The following is a 17,770-nucleotide window of genomic DNA, read 5'->3' on the forward strand; positions in this document are numbered from 1 at the left end:
AAACATGTGAATCAAGATTATATCGTTCAACATCTTCCTTATGGTGTTAATATATGGACATGTCGAGATGTCATAGACTGGGAATGGCTTTCCTAATTATTTAATACAAAAGCCTACTGGTACCCTGACTTGAGCAGTTGCTCTGATTCAGATTTAAAAAAATTCCTATCAGTGTGATCATTTTGTGTAAGTCGATACAGGGCGATAGTTTTATTCACTGATTTATCACATGGTAGAAATCAAATTTCAACATCTCATCGTTTTGTGTAAGATAATAAAACGGAAACTTTTGTTTATTCCATCTCTATTATAAACAAAGAATGACAAACTTCTTGACTCTGCAAAAGATTTAAAATATTTATTCCTTGCTTGATTTATTCTTCAACAATTTACAGTTCCATGTATTAATTAACTCTGCACGTCCTCTGTGCCTTCCCACCATATATAGGACTGGATTCTCCACGGGTTCGTTTGTACTGACGCAGAAAGGAAGTGAAACCTAGCATGAGAACTAACAAAAAGTTGCTGTCTGCTACAGACGAGGGATTGTCATAGACGTAACTGTTGTATATACTGTGATAAGACATTCCGTCCATATCATTCCACAACCTCACATAAGTCCTCGTTATACAAATCAAGAGGGACAATTTTGTAACCTCGAAATGCTTGGACACTAAACAGTGTTACACTATACATGACTGTTTTTTTTAATCTATGCTGATATTGATCTCAGTAACAAACATTAGAGACTGTCATTCCCATTGGCTTGAGATTTGGCTGATTAATTACGGTATTTGATTGATTGATTTGTTTATTGATTGACCTTTCAAAATAATCCTAATCCTACCGGACATGAAAACGATCCCTCCTTGTAAATATTGACAACAGTTTTGTCATTCTTATGCATTGTTGTCTTATCCTGAAAACGATCCCTCCTTGTAAATATTGACAACAGTTTTGTCATTCTTATGTAATGTTGTCTTATCCTGAAAACGATCCCTCCTTGTAAATATTGACAACAGTTTTGTCATTCTTATGCATTGTTGTCTTATCCTGAAAACGATCCCTCCTTGTAAATATTGACAACAGTTTTGTCATTTTTATGTAATGTTGTCTTATCCTGAAAACGATCCCTCCTTGTAAATATTGACAACAGTTTTGTCATTCTTATGTAATGTTGTCTTATCCTGAAAACGATCCCTCCTTGTAAATATTGACAACAGTTTTGTCATTTTTATGCATTGTTGTCTTATCCTGAAAACGATCCCTCCTTGTAAATATTGACAACAGTTTTGTCATTTTTATGCATTGTTGTTTTATCCTGAAAACGATCCCTCCTTGTAAATATTGACAACAGTTTTGTCATTCTTATGTAATGTTGTCTTATCCTGAAAACGATCCCTCCTTGTAAATATTGACAACAGTTTTGTCATTCTTATGCAATGTTGTCTTATCCTGAAAACGATCCCTCCTTGTAAATATTGACAACAGTTTTGTCATTTTTATGCATTGTTGTTTTATCCTGAAAACGATCCCTCCTTGTAAATACTGACAACAGTTTTGTCATTCTTATGTAATGTTGTCTTATCCTGAAAACGATCCCTCCTTGTAAATATTGACAACAGTTTTGTCATTCTTATGTAATGTTGTCTTATCCTGAAAACGATCCCTCCTTGTAAATATTGACAACAGTTTTGTCATTCTTATGTAATGTTGTCTTATCCTGAAAACGATCCCTCCTTGTAAATATTGACAACAGTTTTGTCATTCTTATGCAATGTTGTCTTATCCTGAAAACGATCCCTCCTTGTAAATTATTGACAACAGTTTTGTCATTTTTATGCAATGTTGTCTTATCCTGTTGGAGACACAGCCTCGATAAGAAATGCAGACAGCAGTTTGATCAAGACCTTTGCGTAAAGTCTTCAAGCGGACAAGTATTCAAGTGGACATTTTAAATCGGATATTACTGTACCACCAAACCATGAAATCGAATACCAAAGACGTTAAATCAGTATTTGCTCTATGAGCGACAGTGAAATAGAATGCTAACAAATTGCGTTTGATATAATTCACCCTGTCAGTCGTCACTTCAGTTCAGTCAATTCAAACAGGATACTGTAGTATCAATATGCTATAGACTGAGCGCTGAAGCGACATTCCAAAGTCCCAGCGATTTGATGTAGTGTCACAATGAAGCCTATCCACAGGAGTAGATATATGCAGAAGCGAACGAATTAGGGAAGTCATTTTCCATTACAAAAAGTTTGGGGAAGGTATCAGGAAAGTTTTGGACCAGGGGAGCCAAGCATGTGTCTGGGTTATACTTTTTAACCGTCTGGTTTCTTTAGGGACTCAAAGACCAGTATGGACCGGTATTCCGTAACAAGGAACGCGCACAGAAAAACAAGTGTTTTTGTCTGATAACATCTCTTTTTTTGTTTTCAATCAGACCTTTGAAACACCCGAAGCAATTACACAGACAGAATGTTTTGCTACACGTCGAGAATCTCTGGGTAGACTTACACGTATTAACCACTATAATGACATGCCTCAACAGTGTGTTATCCATTTTCCCACCCGGATGCGTTCTTCCGATGCAGTCATATGTGATAATAATGGCCACAGTGTATACAGTCATATTGTCACACAAAATAAATCTTTTTAAAATGTTATGGAATCAAAGCAAACGGTCAATAAAAGAATATTTGTCACAAGGCTTGGCATTCGTAAACTGAGCGTATATAGACCACTTATGAGGGCCACTTTTGGCTTACATTTACTTAAATTGAATTAAATCATTGGTAGATCACTAACATGGGCCGTATATTTCAATGATATGTTATCGGGTGTACTTAAGCAAAACGGTAATATACATCTGGCTGCCTTTAGCAGCTGAATGTAATTAAGGACGCGCGCATAAAATTGCTTTTCACACGTGTGGAGTAAATCACATGTGTGGAGTAAATCACATGTGTGGAGTAAATCACATGTGTGGAGTAAATCACATGTTTGGAGTAAATCACATGTTTGGAGTAAATCACATGTGTGGAGATCGGATTTAGAGAATGACACGAGACAAGATGGTAACAAACAGAAAATCACAAACTGCAACTGTTGGTAATGGAATTCTGAGGAAGATCAGACTGTGTTCCTATCGTCTGTTACATATCTCCCTTTTCGCTTTAGGTTTAATTGTGTTTCAAGGTACAAATTTACTGGTATGTAGAATGAATGGAATCGAAAACTAGACCCTACACACATAACCTCTTGTAAACATGAGTATGTTTTTAGAGTTCAGCAGTAAAAACTATGCGTGAAAACAAGACACCTTCAATCAGCGTTTATAGTACAGACCACCGTGAATTCTACAACTCTAACTATATATCCAAAATTTCCATGAAAACAAGGCGTCTTAAAAACAAAACAGTAGCACAGTAGGGACAGTGAATTCCGTCGAAACTGATATCACTTGTAACGATATGTCCTAAATGATCTACTAAAACACGCGCCTTAACACACAGTGATAGCACAGACCACGGTGAATTCTACAATCAGATCGTCAACATGGATATCACTTGTAAATATATGTCCCAAATTATCTACGAAAACACAAAGCAATAGCACAGAACACTATGAATTATACAATCAGACCTTCAACATTGATATCACTTGTAACTGTATGTCCCAAATAATCTAAGAAAACACGCGTCTTAACACAAAGCAAAAGTACAGACCACAGTGAATTCTACACCCAGACCATCAAAGTTGATATCACTTGTAACTGTATGTTCCAAATTACCAACGAAAACGCGCGTCTTAACACAGTGATAGTACAGATCACAGTGAATTCGTCAACACTGATATCACTTGTAACCGTATGTCCCAAATTACCTACGAAAACACGCGTCTTAACACCTATGGATTGTACAGATCACCGTGAATTCGTCATCACAGATATCACTTGTAACTGCATGTAACTGTATGTAACTGATTTTTTTCGTGAGAATACATACCACTGAGAGTTTTGCAATCCTATGCCTCATGCCAATAAGCATATTTCTCATGACTATGCAAAATCACCGATGAAAACACAACGCCTGACACTTTCCTCGACACGGCATATATTCAGACATGCACATATGGATTCACTGCCATGTGACGGCAAACAGTCGATGATTTAGCACGCTAAAGTATTTACATCTACCTGGTAATAATTGATTTCCACTCTAAATATTAAGACTTCTCTTCGTTACAAATTCGTTAAAATCTAAGCTCATATTGAGCAAACGAAATAAATAGTAAGGAATATATATTACCATTTATTTCAACGTGCTTTCAGCGTATACAATGATACCGTCATAATGTGGTTTCAATCTATAAAAGTTTACCGTTATAACGTGCTTTCAGCTTATACTAGTATAACGTTATAACGTGCTTTCAGTTTATACAAGACTACCGTTATAGCGTGCTTTCAGCTTATAGAAGACTACCGTTATAACCTTCTTTCACCTTGTACAAGGCAACCGCAATAACGTGCTTTCAGCTTATGCTAGAATACCATTATAACGTGCTTTCAGCTTGTACATGACTACCGTTATAACGTGCTTTTAGCTTTAACATGACTACCGTTATAAAGTGCTTTCAGCTTATACTAGAATACCATTATAACGTGCTTTTTGCTTGTACAAGACAACTGTTTTAATGTGCTTTCAGCTTATACTAGACTACCGTTATAACGTGCTTTTAGCGTATACAAGGATACCATTATAACCCATCGGTGACGTGTCCCTAACCTTTGTCATTAAGATAAGTACAACTCACCTAGATTCCTCTCGAAGTTGGGGGGTATTCTATGATCGTAATCTTCTAGAAGCTTGGTTATCACCTCCGTCCTGTAATAAAAATGAAACAAACACTTATATCGAATGCCTAATTGAGAGAGTGATGTTCATAACTTACCCAGCAATTTGCTTTTTATATGGCAGCGCCGGGTTCAGGTTTCTGGGTAAACGAAAGGGGTGTGTTGGGAACACACTATGCCAGGTGCCCGACCAACAGACTGCGCCAGGTGCCCGACCAGCCCCCAGAATACGCCAGGCACCCGACCAACCCCTAGACTACGCCAGGTACCCGACCAACGCCCAGACTAAGCCAGGTGCCCGACCAACCCCCTGACATAAAGCTGCAGCCCAAGCAACGATAGTTTGATTCGAACACGTGACTTCATTGATCAAGTGTCTTATGGGAGCAACTTTCCAAAGGTTTTAACAGTCTGAGCCAGCTTCATATTTATTTTATATATATATATATATATATATATATATATATATATATATATATATATATATATATATATATATATATATATATAACTTTGGGGAGAGGGGCCCAGAAAACCAAGTCAAGCGAATATATTGTATTCTCTTAGGTTTAGAGCGTAGCTTGATTTCATTTTTATTGAGCCCTTCTTTTACGCATAAACAATTTTTGTTAGCACTCATTCATCAATAAATTGATATCAGCATAATAAAGGAAAAATTCAGTTCAGTCAAATCATAAAATTGACTTCCATACAGTGATGCTGTCCCTACTGACGTCGCGAGACCAGGGCTGTTCACCAAATTACAGCTAAACGAATGAGAGTAGCAAATCCCAGGCGTAGCCAGGCGCCATTGAGGTGGATAGCGAGTGTTTGCCATACACGACGAACGTCTCATTAACAATGTTAGAGCAGGCCAGCTAAATCACAAAGGATGGGTATCAGAAAGCCATCATCTATTATTATCGCCAGTGTTTTTTGTCACAGGATAATAATGATATATACCGCTAACATAATCATACCAGAAATCTGAAGGATGAGTTTCCAAGAAAAGAAACTCTCGATTAATGTGTCTAATTAGCAGAGATCAACAATACAACAACACCCAATCAGACTAGGACAAGACTTTTTATCAAACTATAACAAATATGGATATATTCATGTTGTATTCAGGGAAGGCATAAACCGCACAGCAACAAAACAACGGGAAATTTGTACCAACAAAAGAACGGGAAATTTGTACCAACAAAACAACGGGAAATTTGTACAACAAAACAACGGGAAATTTGTACCAACAAAACAACGGGAAATTTGTAACAACAAATCAATAGGAAATTTGTAACAACAAAACAATGGGAAATTGGTAACAACAAATCAATGGGAACTTTGTAACAACAAAACCATGGGAAATTTGTAACAACAAAACAATGGGAAATTTGTAACAGCAAAACAATGGGAAATTTGTAACAACAAAACAATGGGAAATTTGTAACAGCAAAACAATGGGAAATTTGTAACAGCAAAACAATGGGAAATTTGTAACAGCAAAAGAATGGGAAATTTGTACCAAAACAAACTATAATTATGTCTCAGTAAACGATGCTGTTTTCAGTCCAATGGATACCATGTGGATGTGATCAGCCGGTATTACAGGAACTAGACGACTGGCATTTCATGCTACGCGGTAAACTTTTACGGTGTCTTTTTCATAAGTAACTCTTCTGAAAAAACGATTTAATTTAATTAACTGACTGTTCAGGATAACCATTCGAGAGTTTCAGGTTTCAGATATATCACATTCAGCTGAACTTTTGTTTATTTTTTACTGCCAGTGAAAATATCTTTTATGCACTTTACCTACTCATTCAACTTCTACTGGGACATTTGCATGTTTTAGACAGTATGTCTGTCACTAAACACAGTTTAAGGCTGGCGTGCACTAGCCACACTACAACGCCATTTCTGTCACCTTTCTTTACGAAATCCCTAAACACTACTGTAACATTGCTAAGTAAAACTTCTATTACGGGTAAAATTAAGTTAAAACACCTAAATCTGTGTTTTCGTCTAACTCGTCTGGCCGGAAAACGGAACATCGGTTAACATCAGTTAACATTTAAGTATTATCAGTATTAACTGTTGATCTAGAGGTTAATCACGGCATCTGTAAAGTCCATTGTAGCGTTGAGTTTTTTGACATCCAATCGAATTCTGTACACTTATTATGCTGTTATTTTACATCATGTTTTATGATGTTTTTACCGTTAATGCACTTTGATTGCAGAAAAAACAAACGGCAATATTGTACCTTATACGGCACTTTAGCTGCACAAAAAGCAAACGGCAATGTTGTATCTTTACGGCACTTTAACTGCACAAAAACCAAACGGCAATGTTGTACCTTATACGGCACTTTCACTGCACAAAAACAAACCGCAATGTTGTACCTTTACGGCACTTTCACTGCACATAAAAAACAAACGGCAATGTTGTACCTTTACGGTACTTTAACTGCACAAAAACAAACCGAAATGTTGTACATTTACGGCACTTTATCTGCACAAAAAGCAAATCGCAATGTTGTACTTTATACAGCACTTTTCACTGCACAAAAACAAACAATGTTGTACATTTACGGCACTTTCACTGCACATAAAAAAACAAAAGGCAATGTCGTACCTTTACGGCACTTTAACTGCACAAAAAGCAAACCGCAATGTTGTACCTTATACGGCACTTTAACTGCACAAAAAGCAAACCCCAAGGTTGTACCTTATACGGCACTTTAACTGCACAAAAAGCAAACCGCAATGTTGTACCTTATACGGCACTTTGTCTGCACAAAAGCAAACCGCAATGTTGTACCTTATACGGCACTTTGACTGCACAAAAATAAACCGCAATGTTGTACCTTTACAGAAGTGGCTGTAAATTTACTGTCAGACGGGAGCCTTTTATCTCCCAAAATGAACTGTGGTCTAAACAGTGTCTGTCATTCGCGTGCGTAAATGTACATAGTACATAGTGCCTCCGCCCTCGTAAAAATAAGAGAGTTTAAGTTTTGCCGGGGCTCATATTAATTGGGAATAAAACATCACCACCCGTGATATCAGCATGTGTGAATTACAACATATATACTAAATGTATACAAATGTATATGTACATATTTTCGAAGGAAAAATGAATTATGATAATTATCAGTAATTATTTCTATTCGAAGAGCGATTAGCTGAATTGAAAATAGCATTAAATGCGTGCACATGAGATTTATAAATTCAACAAACAAGTCTAGCATTTTAAAATCTTAATATTCTTACTAAGAGGTACATTAGTAAACCAAATGCTTCATTCTAGTACTCATTTCTTGCAGAACATTTCAAACGCCAAATCTCACTGAACGATTTATCTTTGAAATATGTATTTCCAAAACAAAAGTATACAGGCAGAATAGTTTCGAGAAAGAAACAAGCGACATACAGATTGTAGACTTATCTGTAAACTCTCCTGCACAAGAGATTCCTGAATTTGTTGTGAAACCGCGAATAACGTTCACACCGAAAGCTAAACTATCAGGCTGGTTTATACTTCGGTGGATCCTTTATTCCATTTTCATGAAAAAACTACAGTTAAAATTCCCAGTAAAATGTAAATACAGCTGTTAATCAAGTCAGCAGGATGGCTCCATTCATATTTTATATACAAGTTTAATAGCAGATACGAAGCAGGACAGTCATTGCCAATTCACTCACTAACTCTGAAAACACAGAATTACTACACCAGGCTCCGAAAAGATGAGAACGCATACGATTTTCAAAGTATTTTTTAAAATTTAAATTTATAAAAAAAGATCAAAATTCTCAATAAAGATTTATTTTCCGTTATATCTATTTTACAAAGATTGAAATTGTAACTAAAGTTTTTAGTTCCTCTATCACAGATCGACTCTATCTCGACTATAAAAATAAGTCCAAAGAAGAATTGCTAACAAACTTTCCAGTTTTATTGATGTTTAGTACTCAGATTTTCCTTTCGTATAACTGGACTTAAACGTCTTCTCTATTTCACTACTTCGCATACATTGATATATAAGACTTCATTGTAACCTTTCAAACAGACTGCGTGATACAATCTGACACTTTTTGCAACAATCCTGTTTTGTTTATTATGATGTTGACGAATGGTAACTACATTTACCAAATGTTCATTTATGCGCAAGTACAAAGAGTCCATAACCAAAGTTAGGAAGTCAACATTATGTGAGGTCCATAACCGAAGTTAGGAAGTCAACATTATGTGAGGTCCATAACCGAAGTTAGGAAGTCAACATTATGTGAGGGCCATAACCGAAGTTAGGAAGTCAACATTATGTGAGGGCCATAACCGAAGTTAGGAAGTCAACATTATGTGAGGTCCATAGCCGAAGTTAGGAAGTCAACATTATGTGAGCGTAAAACAATAGGAATGTATTACCAGAATTTTAAGCTGCAAACAATGTGGCGTGTTAAAAAATAATCGATATATGTCTGAAATATTTTGACAAAATATCGTGGAATAAAAAGTCTTTCAATAAAGCAACACTATTTACTTTGACAACCAAATAATGAAGTTTGTCATAATGTTTGCCAAACAGTATTTGGTAAACGTCAATCAACACTGGAGCCGAAGTTCGCGTTTATCTGAGACAGATATGCGGACAAGGCAATAACTTGGATAAAAATGATTTGTTTCTTTAAAATGACAGCAAATGACGGCTGGTTGTGAGGATTATAACAACAAATCGTCTAAATTTATTAAAACAAAAATTGTTGTTTAATCTAGAAAAAATAACGATAAGGAATAATGACTATACCGGAAAAGTCATTTTTCTTCAGGTTTGTGTTAATGGACAACTATTATCCACCCTGATTCCATCGGCTCATGAGAGAAGAACAAAACACACTGGACAATAAGTGACCATTTGACCAGCAATCAATACAACTGGGTGGTGTGGTGGTATTACAGTGTGCCCTGGTATCTACCAGCGTAAGCCAGGTAAGCCATTACGTCACCTACATAACAAAAGAAACCTAAGTCAGGGGCCAACTTTTGTGTAATGTAATCGTACCTGAGAAATTGGGCATTGTGTCAAGACAGTTCAGGTCACATACTGAAGTCTTCGAGTTACGAGAAATAAATGGCACTTACCTCGTTTGACTTGCCGAGTCTACCATTAGGGGCACTAAAGTGGTGACGAGCAGAAGCAGGTAAGCGTACATGTTGACAGGCATGGCTAGACGGGTGCGCTCCGCTCTTGTACTCCCATGGAACGTTTCACTCCAGATCACCAGTAATGGGTAAACCTCTAGCTGAGGCGCCACGCCAAGCCTCACCCTTCAACGCCAATGAAATTACATCTAATTACATCCATTGTCTATTTGGTAGTCAAACTGGGTACACGGTATTCCCCAAAGAAAATTGGCGAATTAGGTAAAAATTCATACACCGCTGTGATATATGCTGGCATTAAGGCCATGCTGGTCGCACATCTGTGTTAGACATGTGACTTCCCTGGAATCCAAGCGAATCTCGACTGACTGACACGCTCCGCTCTCTACACGGTCGTACTCCGCAATCGCCGATAGTTCGTCCCTAAAATACAGTCAGGGTTTGCGTTCCAGAGTCCGTGGCGCGAACAAAATCAACAAAGTCGGCAAGTCTATAGATCTGACGTTTAGCATATTGAGTTGTGCGCTCACCAGGGCTGTGGACAACACAACCAAGAACTTGTGACAAGACCAAACACCCACTACATACAGATGCTTTTTCCATCAAGCCTAATTAATTTAAAGTTTCTCCCGACACGTCCAATATCGCATTAATAAATTTCTCTGCAGGCACTGATTGGAGCAGATTGCTCATAATAAAGGCTTGTCGTCGACACAGACAAAACAAAAGTGTATATGACCGTTCATAAGCTCCCTCAGCGTCTTATCTACAGGGGTATCCAACCTAGTATTAGCCAGGAATCTGGATAACAGAACAGTTATAGTAACAGCAACAAGGCATGGTTAACGGTTGCTGTGTGGGGAAAGTTAGAGAAGCCAAGATGTATCTATGTGTGTTGAACAGCAACACTGGCAATAGTCCGTCGAGCTGTCGGAGAAGCTTATTAATACCAAGATGATGAGGCTTGTTGTCAGGTCAGCTCGTAAGAAAGTTTACAATATCTTTACTCACGGCCTCATGATCATTGGTGGTCGGTAGCAGTGTTAATTACACCAGAGCAGAGAAGGGATTTTAAGCGGCTCAACTTTCACACAGCCAGCATGATCAATACAAATAGTAGGAGGTTTTGGGTTAGTTGTAATAGAGAACATAACCAAGTCGTGATCGGCTAGGTACACCGGATGTATCTCCTCAGAACCCTCGAGGTCAAACTGTAACTGATGAGAAGCGAATACAGCGCTATATGACAACGCCTTCGTCGATAACCAGTCATTTGTCTTTGGATGATTAAAACCAGTGGGTGCGATTTTGGGTGCCTTGTATGCGGCACGTTCTCGGTTCGCATCTGGAAAAATCCATAGCCGTGTTATGCGCCGGGATCCTGTACAAGAGAACCGAACAGGTCTCCGAGAAGAACCGTTTAATCCCGTTACTGTACTAGTGTATACATGGAGCATATTAGTGGAATCAATGACATAGCCAGAAACACAACTACGCCAGCGACAACTAAGAGGGAACGAAGAAGTCAGAATGGCATGACAGAAATGAGAGTCTCTCGTACACCCCATGCTGTATTCACTATCTGATTCAAGCAATCGTTATCATTTAATGACAAAGCATTATTTTGCTCCATATGGCGAACATGGATTTTAAACAATACAGACTGGGTCTAAATCACTATTTGACATAAAACGTTGTAGAAAAATAGATTTGTAAATTATAATTATACCTCGATTGCCTTCGGCAAATCAGCTTTAAGTTTTTGTCGCAGGCACTCGCTTTTCAGGAGGTTTTATACTGAGTTTTATTATCGTTTCAAGACATTCTAACGATGACCCACTAATGGCACAATCAAACTGGTCAACAATAATAGGTAATTCCGGTGAAAACTAAATTAGATACTCTCAAAAACGTAAATGAAGAAGGCACTTTGTAATAATGCCCAGCAGATATCGTCTTTATAATTAGATAAGTGCTAGTTCAGCTCAGACAAGTGAAAAAATCATCCTTTTATAAAGTTTTAAGTTAACAAGAAGGAACACATGTAAATATCCAGAATAACTTCTGCTGCATTAATTCTTGTCAGGACACAGTTGAGTACTAAGTATAGGCCTACACCATGAGAATACACAAAAGTTTTCGGTGGAAAATCTGCAACACACAGGTCGATGGTAAGAAGATGGATGACGCAAGATCTGGCCATCAGCTACAGAATACACCCAACGCGTTCTTGGGCTTTCTCATTTAATCACATAAACAGATATGAGTTTATGCAATTATATCAAAATACAAAGTAACTGCGGTGCAAAGAACAATAAAGCTACTGTGTATTCTACAAGCTGATCGCTAAAGCCTGTAAGACGTAGTGCCATAATCAATGTTGTTAGGAGCCCTTCTGGATGTGTTAATGAGTGAACATTAGTGTGCCATTAGAGCTCAATGTAAGGCTACTGTATTGACGTGTAATACGAGCGGTAGGCCTTCTGTGAGATCTGTACTGAGGCGCTTACACATGATTTACTGAGGTGTTTCTCTGACAAGGGAAACCGAGGTAAAAAGAGACAAGGAAACCAACAGAAGGATATTAAATTCAGAGTGTAACGAACACAGAAGTCCCCCAGTGAAAATTACTTTGGCCGGAGTACATATGTAAATACAGGATAATACACTACCTGTGCACTTCAGGTTTGGTCAACTTCAGGTTAAGACAATGGTCAAACTTTGTTTTACCCTGTTACGTGATAAAAATAATTATAAGTAGGATTTTCAGAAAAGTGAAAACATACCTATTTGCCGAACCGACATTACCGGAATACCTTAGTATGCGTTGAAGGCGATAGGCATGCTAATAATTGGCTTATACCATCGCTGGTCAGGTAGCGCGGTAAGAGACGTTATCAACACGTTATCACGCGACAGGCGAGAAAAGGCGTGATCCACAGGGGAACAAGACTGGGGGATAAAGAGAAAGTTACGCTGAGTGAATGTAGACTAACTCGGTGTTAAAGAGTCTCCCACCTGTAACAGAATCGACAATTTCTGACCAAACAAAAGTCTGACCCGGTGCTAAAAGAGTCTCCCACCTGTAACAGAATCGACAATTTCTGGCCCAACAAAAGTCTTATCAAATTTGCATCTTTTACGAGCGACGGTAGCTGAGCTTCGGTGTCATGCACTGGGGGTTGCTATACAGTGTAGACCAAAGTTAGAGACTGTTGAAGACATATAGGTTGAGGGTAAGTAAAGGTGTGGACACAGACACAGTGGTCATTGTGGCGGTAGTTTGTATGACCACTCTGATGGTCAGAAGCTTATTTCCGCTTCATTTGTCGAAAACCGTCTGCTACCGAATTAACACCTACTCTGTCGTCCTAGTAGGATTTAAACTATCCGCCACGGGTTCCATTACAAGCCTTCCTCTGCTTACTGAACCAACAAAATAATTCACTTATTTCTTTGTATACCTGATGGTTCCCCATTGTGGTCAGTATTATTTTCCTTAATGCTTGCTGCTGCCTTAAGCGTTGGATATATGTGAAAGAAACTGAGAAACTTGGCCTTCTTACCGTACAATATTCCAGCCGTTTGTGCGTTCGATTTTTGTGTTTTCTTTTCATTGTAAAATATGATCGCCACCAACCCACTGGCTTTGTTGAATGTAATCCCACACAACAATTGCACTGACCATTTTATACTTTCCCTAACCTTACATCTGCCTGACTAACTTACATGTAAGGTACCAATATAACAAAGACTTGAATTCCTATAGTTCTACAATAGTTTAAAACCGTTTTCTGTGAATTTGTGGCTCACAAATAGTCATAAAGCAGGATTTGGCTACAGTTATATTTGAATCGCTCCAGTACTACCAAAATATGTGGCAGCTGATCAAGATGGCGACCAATTCAACACGGACTTAATAACACTTTCATATACAACCGGATGTTGGATGATAAATAAAAGATATTCTTCCGGCCTCACTACTTGAATAGGGAATTTGTAGATTTCCCGCTCTCAGTGCCTGTGGGGTCTTGGGCAGGGAATTTCCCGCTCTCACTACCGGTGGGGTCTTGGGCAGGGAATTTCCCGCTCTCAGTCATTGTGAGGTCTTGGGCAGGGAATTTCCCGCTCTCACTGCCTGTGGGGTCTTGGGCAGGGAATTTCCCGCCCTCAATCCCTTTGGGGCCTTGGGCAGGGAATTTCCCGCTCTCACTGCCTGTGGGGCCTTGGGCAGGGAATTTCCCGCTCTCAATCCTTGTGGGGCCTTGGGCAGGGAATTTCCCGCTCTCAATCCTTGTGGGGTCTTGGGCAGGGAATTTCCCGCTCTTAATCCTTGTGGGGTCTTGGGCAGGGAATTTCCCGCTCTCCATCCTTGTGGGGCCTTGGGCAGGGAATTTCCCGCTCTCAGTCCTTGTGGGTTCTTGAGCAGGGAATTTCCCGCTCTCAGTCCTTGTGAGGTCTTGGGCAGGGAATTTCCCGCTCTCAGTCCTTGTGAGGTCTTGGGCAGGGAATTTCCCGCTCTCAAGCCTTGTGGGGTCTTGGGCAGGGGATTTCCCGCTCTCACTGCCTGTGGGGTCTTGGGCAGGGAATTTCCCGCTCTCAATCCTTGTGGGGACTTGGGCAGGGAATTTCCCGCTCTTAATCCTTGTGGGGTCTTGGGCAGGGAATTTCTCGCTCTCTATCCTTGTGGGGTCATGGGCAGGGAATTTCCCGCTCTCAGTCCTTGTGAGGTCTTGGGCAGGGAATTTCCCGCTCTCAATCCTTGTGGGTTCTTGAGCAGGGAATTTCCCGCTCTCAGTCCTTGTGAGGTCTTGGGCAGGGAATTTCCCGCTCTCAGTCCTTGTGAGGTCTTGGGCAGGGAATTTCCCGCTCTCAATCCTTGTGGGTTCTTGAGCAGGGAATTTCCCGCTCTCAGTCCTTGTGAGGTCTTGGGCAGGGAATTTCCCGCTCTCAGTCCTTGTGAGGTCTTGGGCAGGGAATTTCCCGCTCTCAAGCCTTGTGGGGTCTTGGGCAGGGAATTTCCCGCTCTCACTGCCTGTGGGGTCTTGGGCAGGGAATTTCCCGCTCTCAATCCTTGTGGGGCCTTGGGCAGGGAATTTCCGGCTCTCCATCCTTGTGGGGCCTTGGGCAGAGAATTTCCCGCTCTCAATCCTTGTGGGGTTTTGGGCAGGAAATTTCCCGCTCTCAATCCTTGTGGGGCCTTGCTAACAACTTCCACCGAATGAATATGTAGGGTGTCCATATCAATACTTTGCACGTGGAAAAGTTCGTCGGTAACTTGCCAAGGTACTCTGGGTTTTTTTTCCATCCATGAAACTGAGCACCATAGTATAAGTGAAGAATTCTTTGAGTTGGCCTGTGCCGTTAAACAACTCTCAAATAAATAAATAAATAAACCGTTATTGCCTAGCCCCGTGTGACTTCCATTTCATGGCGTTATTCTGTGTTTCCTACATTGACAGCTGTGTAAGGTTGTTACCTGGTTGTCTATAGATACCAATTAGTGGCCAAGAACTCTCTTACTTACCACAGGTAAATATAACATGACCAGGTCATTAGCGGGCGCTCTTCATCAGGCGAGTTCTTGACCAGCGACTTGCCCTGTATAAGTTCTCTGTTTCTAACTATAAGCCGCACAGTTCCGTTTCAGGTCCCCGTTCTCACAAGCCAGTAACAAATGATGACACTGTAAGATAACACGATCTGTTGTTGGCCGTTCTATAGCCTTCGTCGAATCGAAATCGGCCTTCATAAAGTTGGTGATATACAATACAATAACGTTTTGAAATATGTCTTGTGATTTAGCAAAGTTTATAACCATGCCTCGTGAGATTTCACCGGTATTAGGTACTAAATATGTCTATCATTATTCTTTGCACGAACATCTGAACGAGTTTTACTTAGATTGTTCCAATTTATCGTGTTCCTTCAGCTATAAAAATAAACAAAATGAATTTTGTGACTAGTCCTATGACGAGAATCGTGCAGAAAGGGAGACGACTCCGGTTCTAACTAACAACCAAAGTTGTCTGCTCAAAAAAGCGCAAATTGATACACGTATGTGCAGCATTAATATGTTGGGTATTGGGCGGAGTTCAATATTTTTTGACGAAAGCGACACCAGTTACCAAAATTCCTATCTACTTTGATCTAAACTCTGTTTTTCACACCGCCATATATAATAATGTTGGTGCGTTTTAATATTATATAACCTTCATAAACGAATTTTGTTTTATCTCTTGTACAATGTGATCTAATCGATAGAGTTAGTCTGTTCCCTGTGACAGTACTGCAAGCTGTGTTATTTCGTGGAGTTCCGGATGTTAGTGCAGCTAATGTAAAACAAATTACTCCCCATCCCCATTCTCCAGCATGCTACATGTTTTTGTTAATAATTATGACGTCACCCGAGGCCAGGCTTATGGAGTTTAACATCATGATTAAGAAAAAGTATTCTAGCAGCATTTTCCTTGTAGTAATACTAATGTACAGCATTTCAATGTGTACAGTTTGTGTTGTTACGTGCCACTAACTAAAGGTAATTTTGGTAGCTATATTTTTACGGCCGTCAATAAATTTCACACCATTAAACATATATGCCAACACCATAGATCGCTTTTCAGCGGTCTTTTCCATGGCGGGAGATATAAGAAACAAACAGAGACAAAGTTCACCTGATAAGATTGGTGGCTGAGCGTGTAAGGAGATATCACAGAATGTAATATTAGCACTGTTTCAGACAATATAATAGAGAAGTATAGCTTCACGTGATAAGTATGGTGACTGGCGAGCTTTCCCTGAATTAATACCACGCATAATTAAAACTGCTTGGACTGACTTAAGACTGATGTATCTAGAAAATTTAGCAACATACGCTGACACTGAAACTGACATGGACAAAATGTATCCAGTTTATTACATTTTGAAGTAATAAGAGTGGCACTAAAGTACATAGCCATAACGGAGTAATAAGTGTGGCACTAAAGTGTGTCGCCATAACGAAGTAATAAGTGTGGCACTAAAGTACATCGCCATAACGAAGTAATAAGTGTGGCACTAAAGTGAAACGTCAAGCTGTGAAGAAGCTTACTAGTATGTGGCTGCCCAAAATCACCATGTGTACAGGTCCATTGCCATAACGTGGATATCCAAAATGGCACAGAGTACATTGACATAACGTACCGTGGATATTCAAAATGGCACAGAGAACACTGACATAACGTAACGTGGATATCCAAAATGGCACAGACTACACTGACATAACGTAATGTGGCTGTTTAACATGGCAAAGTGTACATCGCCACAACGTAACGTCGCCATCCAAAACACATCGGCAAAACGTAACGTGGCCATCCAAAATGGCAAAGTGTACATCGCCATAACGTAACGTGGCCATCCAAAATGGCAAAGTGTACATCGCCATAACGTAACGTGGCCATCCAAAATGGCAAAGTGTACATCGCCATAACGTAACGTGGCCATCCAAAATGGTACAGACTACACTGACATAACGTAACGTGGCTGCTTAACATGACATAGTGTACATCACCATAACGTAACTTAGATATCCAAAATGGCAAAGAGTACAATGATAGAACGTAACATGGCTATCCAAAATGGCTCTGTGTACTTCATCATAAGGTAACGTGGCTATCCACTGACATAACGTAACGTGGCTGCTTAACATGGCTCAGTGTACATCGCCATAATGTAACGTGGCAATATATCCAAAATATCAAAGTG

General features: G+C 39.5%; 2 protein-coding genes across 3 annotated transcripts in view; both read right to left on the bottom strand.

Annotated features, from left to right (window-relative positions):
- LOC135472260 (glycine receptor subunit alpha-2-like) overlaps positions 1–10,498 on the bottom strand; it is an 85,842-nt gene extending 75,344 nt beyond the window's left edge. For both annotated transcript variants that reach the window (XM_064751674.1, XM_064751673.1), the window contains exons 1-2: positions 10,007–10,498; positions 4,825–4,895 (exon numbers count right to left, since the gene is read on the bottom strand). In XM_064751674.1, coding sequence (XP_064607744.1) covers positions 4,825–4,895; positions 10,007–10,089 — 154 coding nt within the window. In that variant the 5' untranslated portion in view covers positions 10,090–10,498. The remainder of the gene's footprint in view (positions 1–4,824; positions 4,896–10,006) is intronic.
- Positions 10,499–14,007: 3,509 nt separating this feature from the next.
- Positions 14,008–15,138, bottom strand: LOC135473707 (polysialoglycoprotein-like). The gene has a single exon (XM_064753573.1). The coding sequence runs from the start codon at positions 15,136–15,138 to the stop codon at positions 14,008–14,010; it is 1,131 nt and encodes a 376-aa protein (XP_064609643.1).
- Positions 15,139–17,770: the final 2,632 nt, after the last annotated feature.

Source organism: Liolophura sinensis, chromosome 8, assembly GCF_032854445.1.
Source record: "Liolophura sinensis isolate JHLJ2023 chromosome 8, CUHK_Ljap_v2, whole genome shotgun sequence".
Taxonomy (NCBI): domain Eukaryota; kingdom Metazoa; phylum Mollusca; class Polyplacophora; order Chitonida; family Chitonidae; genus Liolophura; species Liolophura sinensis.

Coding starts and splice junctions, on each gene's coding strand:
- LOC135473707 (XM_064753573.1), bottom strand. CDS start 15,138: ATGGAGAGCCGGAAATTCCCTGCCCAAGGCCCCACAAGGATTGAGAGC.